The following is a 10,004-nucleotide window of genomic DNA, read 5'->3' on the forward strand; positions in this document are numbered from 1 at the left end:
TTGACCTGGAAACAAGTGAAATCATCTCAGCACACGTGGTTGATTTGTTAATACGTTAGAAGTTTGAGGAGAAAATGTGGCAATATTGTTTTTCACAGTTTGAAGTTTAAAAATGAAAAAGACAGAGAACTTTAACATTAGAATATTTGTTGGTGTTTTTTTGCAGAATTGTCAAAATAATATTTGGAGCACTGCAGTTTTTTTTATTTATTTTTAAAATATTTTTATTAGGAGGTAAGGCACAGTAGAACAGGAATCAATGTCAAATTTACATTGGGTATCACAAAATCTCAGTACGACAATTGACAATATATAGAGATATTGACACCATAAAAACACTGTGCATCACGATGGATTAAAAGTAAGATATACAGTCTTCCTCCTAGGATGTTTTTCTTATTTTATGGACCACATGAACGTGGTCCTGCGAACAATACATTACACAACTCAATGAAAATAATAATAATAATAATGATAGATGTGCACTGCAGTTTTAATGTAGCCTAATTTGATATTACATTTAATAATAATGCTGCTCATCTTGACCAGGACAGATATTCTATATTTAATATTTATTCTATATTATATTTAATTGGGACATTCATAAATATGAAATAAATTATATATATTTTTTATGTTTTTTGCAGGATGTCTCCTACAGTCCACTGCGCCCCCGGTGATTTACGCACATCCAGGTTTTCTCCGACGCTCCGCAGCCCCGCAGATGAAGTTGGTGACGCCGCAGAAAACTCTCTTCTCCACAAACTCCCGCCAGTCTTCGGAGGAGCAGCGACCTCCAAACCCCCGCAGGTCAGGACCAGGCAGCGGGGCAGGCGCAGGGTGAAGGCCAACGACCGGGAGCGGCACCGCATGCACAACCTGAACTCGGCCCTGGACGCGCTGCGGAGCATCTTACCGGCGCTGCCCGAAGACGCCAAGCTGACCAAGATCGAGACTCTGCGGTTTGCGCACAACTACATCTGGGCCCTGACGGAAACCCTGCGTATGGCGGACCACCACGGTCACACCGGGGGCTACCTGCCGGTGGGGTCGGAGCTCCGGAGCCCGGCCAGCGTCCTGTCCGCAGACTCCGGCTACACGGGCTTGGATGAGTTGGACACAAGAGGCTCTTACACGTCAGTCAATGAGAGGAACTGTAGAATCTTTGCAAGAGGAGAAAACTTTTATTTCACTTCTGTATGTGGTGAAAGTTATCTGAGAAACACTTTGCACTTGCATTGATACTTTAGCAGGGTCCATTTTCCTGTAGGGAACAGTAACTGGATAAAACACGAGTGACATACATCCCTATCTACAGGTGTAGGATATTCTTTGAAGGCAGTTTAAATCAACTTCTCAATCAGTTACTAAACAAAGTCTGTTCAGTTATTGTTAAAACACATTTTCCACACTGAGCTCTACCTGTCCCCTGAGCCAGCTCCTGTGTTGGGAAGTGTTTTAATGACCCGGTTGCTCTCTTTATTCTTAAACTTATTATCACCAAACGACCATGAAGCACAATCAGTGATGGAGGAAGACAAGAGAAGTGGTTTAAGCTAAAAATATTTATTTGGCAATGATAATCTTAATGTATGTTTGAGATATTTTTCTGCATAAAAGTGGGTTTATTTATTTAATAAAAAGAGTAGAAAAAGTCTCTCAGGGTGAAAAATTATTTGATTTCTCATTGTTTCTACGGTTTAAAAGAACACAAAGAACGTGTACAAAGACAAACATGTCCACAAGACAGTGACAGTCATTACAGATGGAGTTTTTCAGAGAGATAATTTCATAGTATTCATTAATGTTTCTTTTGAAGAAGCCAAAGTTAATGTGCAAATCAACATTTTCAAACATGTACTTTCTGACTGTCCTGCCCACCAGTGACTGTTCTGAAGCAGAATGCGAGAGAAGACACTTTTACGTCTCAGAGGAGAAGCAGGAGCTAAATACTGGAATGTCTTGGATTATTTGGTGTGTCCTACAGTGGTGTGCAGTCGGAGGCCGAGCTCAGCGAGCGCTCTACTTGGGGAAGACTGTGACCACGTCGTAGCCCTCGGGTGGAGTCACCCGCTCCCGTGCGTGCGTCTCACAATAAATCTGCTCCTCCACAAAGAAATGTCCCTTCTGTTTTAGGTTGATGTTGCAGTCTGTGCAGGTGTAGCACTCGGGGTGACGGAACTTGTCTCTCAGCTTCACCACAAGCCCCCTGAAACGTAGATATAAACACCATGTTAAGATTGGTTAACACACCAATTTCTGTTCCTCATAGGTGTTGTGTTAAAAGGTTAGGAGCTATACGCCATGGCTAAATCTACTTGACAGACACCTCAGCATTACACCGATGAGGGATTGTTGAACATGTTTTTCTAAAATCTTGGACATGAACCAGTTGCAACAACAGTGTCCACTCCTCTGAAAAGATTTCTGAACCTGACTGCAGAGATTTGTTCTTGTTTAACCACAACTTATTTACAAGAAAAGATGTGTCAGCTCAACATCTTCTTATCTCCTCTAAGAAAACTCTACGTCCGAATCATGACGCGTTCTTAGACTGCAGAATTGGTCGCATCTGTGTTCTTATATTAATGAATACCATGTCTAGGTAAGTTGTGCACACCATACAGTCTATGGTGCACACACAGAAATCACAGAAACTGAAAAGAACATTTAAGTAGTCAGGAATGATTAAAAGAAAATCGAAAGACAGTGCAGCACTGGACTCAACCGGTTGTTATATTTTGTTGTGTCAGCAGTGGACATAAAATACCACAAAAGTCTGTTGTAAAAAACCTGTACGTCAAATAAAAGTGTATTGAGTCTAAAGGGGAAGAGTCCACTCAAATAAAAAAAATGTAGTTGTTGAAAATGAACTAATTCAGGTTCATGTCCAGACAAATCAAAAAATAAAACTCCAGAAAAACAGCTGTGGATTGAAGTTCATCTAGTGGTTGTTACAAAATTCCGCCACAGGGAGGTGACAAACTCCACAAACAACACTACTTTTGGACCCTTTGTGTTGCATCAAACCCTTTAACTGACAATGTCTTCCAAATGTCAAAACCACAAAGCAAGATAAACCACATCATCAAAAAAAAAGTCAATCTCATGAAGGAGGAGGTGAACACAGATCTGATCCAATGAAATGGAAGATCTGGATCCTGATGGAGCCATAAATGACTCATCTCGTTCCTTCGTGTACAGCAATTAAAACACACCCCCAATAAAGACAGTACTGAGGAATCATAAAATACGTACACAATCCCGGATCCACATTTGTCACAGGAGGGCAACTTCTCTGCATTCCCCAGGGACGAGCCGATCTTCGTCCTCGGTGCTTTCACACTCCTGAACCCTGACGGTTTATCAGGGTCACCTACAAACATCATAGAGGTGGAAAATTGGTTTTGTGTTTCCGATAATGTTTTTCTTTTCACTCGTACTTTTTCATTTTAAGCAAGAAATCAATTCTCTGATTTAAAGTGACCGTTTATGGAAGCTGTGATTAATAAGCAGGGTCGATACCTGTCTCGAGAATCTCCTGAAGCACCATGAACGAAGCTGACTGCCGGGGAGGTTCATCAGACTCTTGGTTCTCCTGGAGCATCTTGTAGACCTCTGACTCGGAGTCCACAGGCGGCCTAACGCTGGTCTTTGACGGTTCTGAAGGAGCTCTGCAAAATAAGTGTGCTCCTATCAGTAAGTCTGTAGGAGTCCCAGGACTCGCACGTCAAAGCATTCTGAAAAAGCCAAGACTTAAGCTCTCCCCCCTTGCCATGATGATGAAAAAATCTGAGCAAAGCTGTGACAAAATACTGTTTTGAACATCGTCTTACAGGCTGCATTCATTTAATTTGACTACAGTTGAGTGACCTCTTCATCCTCGGCCATCATATCCACTGTACTGATGATTTGTAAAGCCATGTTATAAATCAGCTAGCCTTTCGAAAGCCAGCTAAACTCTTATAAACTCAATATTGGCTGAGTAATCTAAACGATAAATCCACTACAATGAATTTATTCCAGCAGTTATGAGCCAACCTTTTGTGTGCCTTCACAGGAAACCCCACTCTTAGTATCTTGGCCAATAAGGTTATGTTCGTTTAGTTTGTCTGTCTGAAAGTTAGCAGGTATACGCAAAAAATACTGGATACGGGTCAGGGAAGAATATCCCCCTACTCGAACAATAAAGTAGTAGACTGAGATAAATAACTAAGCACCAATACATTTGATTCAAAATTGCAAACTCAATATCTATATATAAAAATCATGGAAATACAAACTGGAGATGTATCAGGAATAATTCTGACATTAAGTTGTACGACTGTGAATTTGAAATGTACCAGGAGATTCCTTGAGACAATGCAAAGACAAACAGTCTAGACTTGGTCAAGATGACCATCGACCCAATCAATGACCTTTACAACAAATATTTGCTTTGGGATCTTAATCTCCACCATGTCTTCACTTGGACTGGACTTGCATGATGTCATTTCAGGTTCTTCTTACTTGTCGTCGAGCTCAGTGGCTGTAACCAGGGTCTTCACTTCATCCACTGCAGAGTTGAAGTTCTCAATGTTCTCTGCAGAGTAAAGACCAGAGGGGCTGTTGTACTGGTTGGTCACAACTTTTGGGCCAAAACCAGCGAACGGCAGCGCACTTCTGTTGTGGGTGGAGCCTATGAGCTTCACCTCCTGTCAAAATGAAAATAAAAAAATGTTCTGTTAAACATATTTGTGAGTAGCAAGGCAAAAAAAGTGTTGAGTCTCAGTGCGGTATTTGATATTCATTAGATGTCTGAAACATGCAACACACACTGGGTGCAAACTTGAAGTGAGGGTTGTTTAAACCCCTTCAGATGAACTCTGGATCTTACACATGTACCAACGTGCAGTCTATGAATATTGCTTAACATTTGTGAACACACAACAATCAGTTGTTTCAGCAGAACACTCAACAATGTTTAAACTTTGGAAATAGTCAACAGAAGATGTCTGACCGGTTTTATTTTCTTCTCAAACTGCTGCTTCTAGCTTAACACAAAGACCTGCATCATTAATCTGGATAATAAACGACGACAGACTTTAATTGTAGCTAACCAGTTAATGGTCAAACACGTCATATCACTGGTATGCAACCAAGTGGGCACATAAATACCAACAAATGTAGCTCATGCTTCACAGTGGAAACACGGAAAACCTCCAAATATAGCTCATGCTTCAAGGGTCTGACATCTAAATTACAGAATGCCCCAGAGTCTCTTCAAGCAAGTGAACGCAGACGAAGAAACAATACAGTGGTTTAAAAATGTAAAAAAAAAAGTGGCATCAAAGTGATAGACTCCATACAAGCACTTGAAACATGTGTTATTGCGTGTGTGTGAGAAAATATGCAACATCTGTGACTTGTGAAACACAAACACACACACACGCACACACTGGGAGACGTTACACCGTTTCCTACATGAATTCATGCTTTGACCTCAACTTTCCACTCAGCGGGCAGGAACTGAGGCTTGCGTCAGACCTTGGCTGATAAACTACCATCTCCTAGGAAACCTCCTGTTGGGGAGTAAACAATGACTTCATCATTGGCATTGTAAAAAAAAAAAAAAAAAAAAAAGCCCCACAAGGCGTTGTGGGCGTGGTGGGACAGGAATGTGCAGGCTTCCAGAAACGATAGGACTACCTGTAGCTGGGAATGATCCCAGTTTTACTTTAAATCAGAGTTGGTGGAGTCATTTTAAAAGCTCTACATCCAGGTTTAATGTTGACACGCACCCGCGGCTCTGATGCAAGATTCATCTTGTATGGATGTGCCTTCCCCTCCTCCGATGAAAGTGGCGACCACAGTTTAGTTTCTGACCTGAGGAACACAGGAAGAAGAACAGGACTTGAGAGATCCTATAATCACATCATAATTCTAAACTAGAGGGTTTTTGATTTCTCTGTGATTTCACTGTGATTTCCTGTGTACATGAACATGATGCATTAGTGTGTTTAAATGCAACACCTCTTGTACTTTTGCTAAGCAGGTAACACCACCTTACACCCAAAAGATTCCTTCTTAATTTCAACATCTCCTTCAACCTGCCGGCCAAATCCGCTTTTAACTTCTCTGTTGCTTGATCTGCCGTCACAAGGATATGATGTAATGCGCTGACCTGACACAGCATTTCAGCAGAGCTTACCACACACAGGCTTCTCAAACTAACCATTTAAGTTAAACAAAAGGCCGACTCGCCCTTTCAAGAGCATGAATAAACATCACGTCACTCTCTCTGAACACCACGATTGTGGCTGAGTGTCTCGTATTACTCAGGTTTTTCAGGCCCGCAGCTATAGCTCATCAGTCTGGTGCATGTTGCTACATCTTACCTGTCTACGGAGAGCAGCATTTCCTCTATGCACCCCTTGATCTTGTTCTGAGCCTCCAAGTGAGTCATGTTCTCCGTGTGCTCGCCATCGATCGCCAAGATGATGTCTCCGATCGACAGGTTGGCCTGCGCTGCTTTGCTCCCAGGGGTGACCTACAAGACAGGAGTTGATACTAAATCAACACATTTAGGTGCTGTGTGTGACCTTTGTCTTCTTAGATTAAACTTCTGAGACACATTGTGTTTCTATCAGCATTTCTTTGTTAGCAGGGTTAAGCAAGAATGACCAAAGTAATATCCATTACATTTTGTGGGGGGTGGAGCATGAACTGAGGAATCCCATTCAACTGACCCATTACATCTTTAGAGAGGATTCGGATAAATTAGCAGATCCAGGAATTTTCTTTCCCACTTCTTTAGCAATGCGAGGTTGGAGCTATATTTTCACACATTTCCCAAAGAATAATTCATGGATCTTGAAGATCAGGCATAGAAGTGCATTTTGAATTTGGTGCAGCTTGACTGAATTTTAGGCTATTTGTCCTTAGCAGAGGAATGCATTCCACTGAGGGAAATTCTAGTTATACGTGTTTTCATGCTCTTTCAAAAAAGAATAGAATAGAACGTTATCGTCCCCTTAAGTGGAAACTTGTTTTCGGGTGACCAATAAACAAGCAACTACATGAGAACAGAAAAACAAACAAACAAAAAAACAAACAAACAAGAAAGAAAGAATGACAAACAGTCATAAAACAAGTGAAAATAAAACACTTAAAATCAACGACAGGCAATTAGTAAAACAGACATGTATACACAGGGTTGTATTGCACATAAAGAGGTTTTGTCGTAGCCTTTCTGTGGACTGGGGGTCACTTTGTGGAGTTAGGAATACTTATGGCACTTGGAATAAAGGAGGTTTTGAACACACTCTTAGTTGCAAGAGGCACTGGAAGCTGAAACTGACTGAAGAGAGGATGGGAGCTATCAGCCAGGATACACATGGCTTTCTTACATATAACTTTATTTCATTCATCGACCAAACAAAACTATTTAAATGCAACCACAAAATCTCAAATCCTGAATGAAAAGGAGCAGTAAGAAGACGAATATTAACAGAGCAAATAACAAACTGTCTTCCTTGTCCTTACAGCAAAGAGTTGGCCCAAAGGCTTTTAGGGTTTCCTTACCATTTAGTCCTGACAAATAAACAACATGTGAGCAAAGCCAACCTTTTGAGGACAAGAGACACAATTTTGATTTCAAGTCATATTCCGCCCATTTCCACACATTCTTTCTCGAAGCTTCTCACCCAACCAGAACCCAGTGCTACCACAACCTGACTCCACTTGGTTTACAGTCAACACAAGTGGCAGAGAGGTGTGTTCAGTCAGTGTCTCACAGGGCGGCCTCTCTGTCCGAGACAAGCAGAGATAAGGACCCAGGGAAAAGTCCAAGAATTCCTCCTGGCTCTGGGAGGAGTGGACCAGCCACACAGGAGTGTCCCTGTGTGAAAACCTGGGAGTCAGACCTGTGGTGATGCAGCTGTAAAGGGACAGGACCACAGGAGACGGACACTGAGGGGTGTCAAAATAAACGACGTGCTTTTAATTTGAAGTTCACAAAAAGTCCTTCAAAAATAAAATACCACGGAAAGATGAATGTGAAATATGATGTGCCAAATTAAAAAAATATTAATGGTCAGCTGGGGAAATTTGCATTTTTCAGACCTGTACATCAACCTGTCTGTGAAATAAGATCTTCAACATCATTTGATATATGATTGAAATTAAAGTATTAGAGTCTTCTTTACCCCATTCACCATTTTCATATGATTTAAATCAACTTAAATTGAACTCAAGTGTACATTAAAGTGCTGCCCTGATATATTTAGACTATTGTTTAACGTGTAAAGTTACATTAAAAGCTAATAAAACGCAATTCACCAACTAAAACTTGCGTAGTTCATTACCTTGTCTCATGTAATGTAACGTAAAGGAGGTCCACACCCGGCTCGTTACACTGGACAGCTCATTAACACCAGTAATTAGATGCTGACGGTATAGCAGCTAACGTTAGCTCCATCAGAATGACACCAGGTTAGCTTCACTGTGAAGTAACGGTAGCTCTTTTAACCTGAGCTAACGTTAACCAGGCTAACTGATGTTGTTCTCAGTGAAGCCGACAGAGGAGAGAAAGTTGGCCCGGGACAAGGAGCCTCAGGTGCGGGTCACACTTCCAACACAAAGCAGCGGCAGCAGCGGGACCAACTCACCCGGGAAATAGCCAGCGGCTGCTCGAAGTCCTTTCCCCCGACCAGCCGGAAGCCCCAGGGCCCGGGACCCTTCATCACCACCCGGACAGGCATCGCTCTCCCTTGGGTATGGATCTGTGGTTTAAAGCTGGAGCTGAGGTGAGGTGAGCCGGAGGTTCTACGAGCTGTCTGACTCCAGTGGTCCTCTCCGGGCTGTGAGACACATGTGCAGCGGTGTGTGTGAGGAGGGGAGGACCCACAGGTTCGAGTCCCACACACTGCAAAACTTCCTCACTGATAACATGCAGGGAGGCACAGATCGTGTTCTGCGAGGATGCATCACTCCGCGGTGTTTATGTTCACCAGGAAGTGAGAGCACAGGTGAGGACAGGAGTCATGTGACCACATGGTTGATCGAAGAAGAATCATAGCTCCATGGTTTTTTGTTATTGTTAAAAAATCCAATGAAAAGACAAAGAGCCATACTGAACAGAGCGTATCTTTTAATGTTCCTTATTCATCTACACCACACAACTAAAACATGTTTTTAAATAGTCAATGTCTTGTTTTTTTACTCTTTTCTCATAGATAGATAGATAGATAGATAGATAGATAGATAGATAGATAGATAGATAGATAGATAGATAGATAGATAGATAGATTAATTTATTCATCCCCGAAGCGAAATTAAGTCGTCATAGCAGCCGGTATATTTGAATACAATAAAATACAATACAATAGAATAAAATAAAAAATATTGAGGTAGAAAGAATAAAAACAGAAACACAAGATAAATAGGTAGATAAGGTGCAGTGGCAAGATGATAGTAATAGGTAATAGTACTGATGATATGATGGTAATGTTATTGTTAGACAGTATATAAAAAAAGTACAGTATATATAGTATATAATATAACATAATATATTTATATATGATAGTAATTATACCAATATAATAGCAGTATATAGTAATAATGGCAGCAGCAACAGTATATATAATAATAATAGTAAATCATCAGAAAAATCATCTGTACCATTTGTTCTCTGTTGCTGTTGTTTCGATTGTTTGCTTTCAATTCTTCATTTTCAATTTGTAAAGCACCTTGTTACTGTGTTTAGAAAGATTTATTGTACAACGTTTATTATTATTATTACCATTATCAATGAGCTACATCATTGCACAGTCACATGTTACACAAAAATACACCCGCGCCCAAAAAACACACAATATATATTCTTTCTCCTGTATGAGTAATGTATAATACAAATAACAGTTATCTACTGTTTAAGGAAATAAATCATTTATATCTTGCCCGTGTGCTGATTATAAAGATTGGGAAGTAGGGCTGAATGCTGCAGATCGGGTCATCGTAAGGTA

General features: G+C 40.9%; 2 protein-coding genes across 2 annotated transcripts; one reads left to right on the top strand and one right to left on the bottom strand.

The window, feature by feature from the left end:
• The first annotated feature begins 648 nt into the window (after positions 1-648).
• On the top strand, positions 649-1,242 carry neurog3 (neurogenin 3). Its single transcript, XM_061087820.1, has one exon. The coding sequence runs from the start codon at positions 649-651 to the stop codon at positions 1,240-1,242; it is 594 nt and encodes a 197-aa protein (XP_060943803.1).
• On the bottom strand, positions 1,165-8,937 carry pdlim1 (PDZ and LIM domain 1 (elfin)). Its single transcript, XM_061087316.1, has 7 exons — positions 8,649-8,937; positions 6,378-6,529; positions 5,781-5,865; positions 4,510-4,694; positions 3,526-3,674; positions 3,259-3,376; positions 1,165-2,209 (listed from the first exon to the last, which is right to left on the bottom strand). Exons 1-7 carry the CDS (start codon positions 8,739-8,741, stop codon positions 2,023-2,025), a joined length of 969 nt encoding a protein of 322 aa, XP_060943299.1. The 5' UTR covers positions 8,742-8,937; the 3' UTR covers positions 1,165-2,022.
• Positions 8,938-10,004: the final 1,067 nt, after the last annotated feature.

This window comes from Limanda limanda, chromosome 15 (genome assembly GCF_963576545.1).
Source record: "Limanda limanda chromosome 15, fLimLim1.1, whole genome shotgun sequence".
NCBI lineage: Eukaryota > Metazoa > Chordata > Actinopteri > Pleuronectiformes > Pleuronectidae > Limanda > Limanda limanda.

Coding starts and splice junctions, on each gene's coding strand:
- neurog3 (XM_061087820.1), top strand. CDS start 649: ATGTCTCCTACAGTCCACTGCGCCCCCGGTGATTTACGCACATCCAGG.
- pdlim1 (XM_061087316.1), bottom strand. CDS start 8,741: ATGCCTGTCCGGGTGGTGATGAAGGGTCCCGGGCCCTGGGGCTTCCGG. Junction 3,377..3,525: donor TCAGGAGATTCTCGAGACAG/GTATCGACCCTG, acceptor TGATGTTTGTAG/GTGACCCTGATAAACCGTCA. Junction 2,210..3,258: donor AAATGTGGATCCGGGATTGT/GTACGTATTTTA, acceptor TCTACGTTTCAG/GGGGCTTGTGGTGAAGCTGA.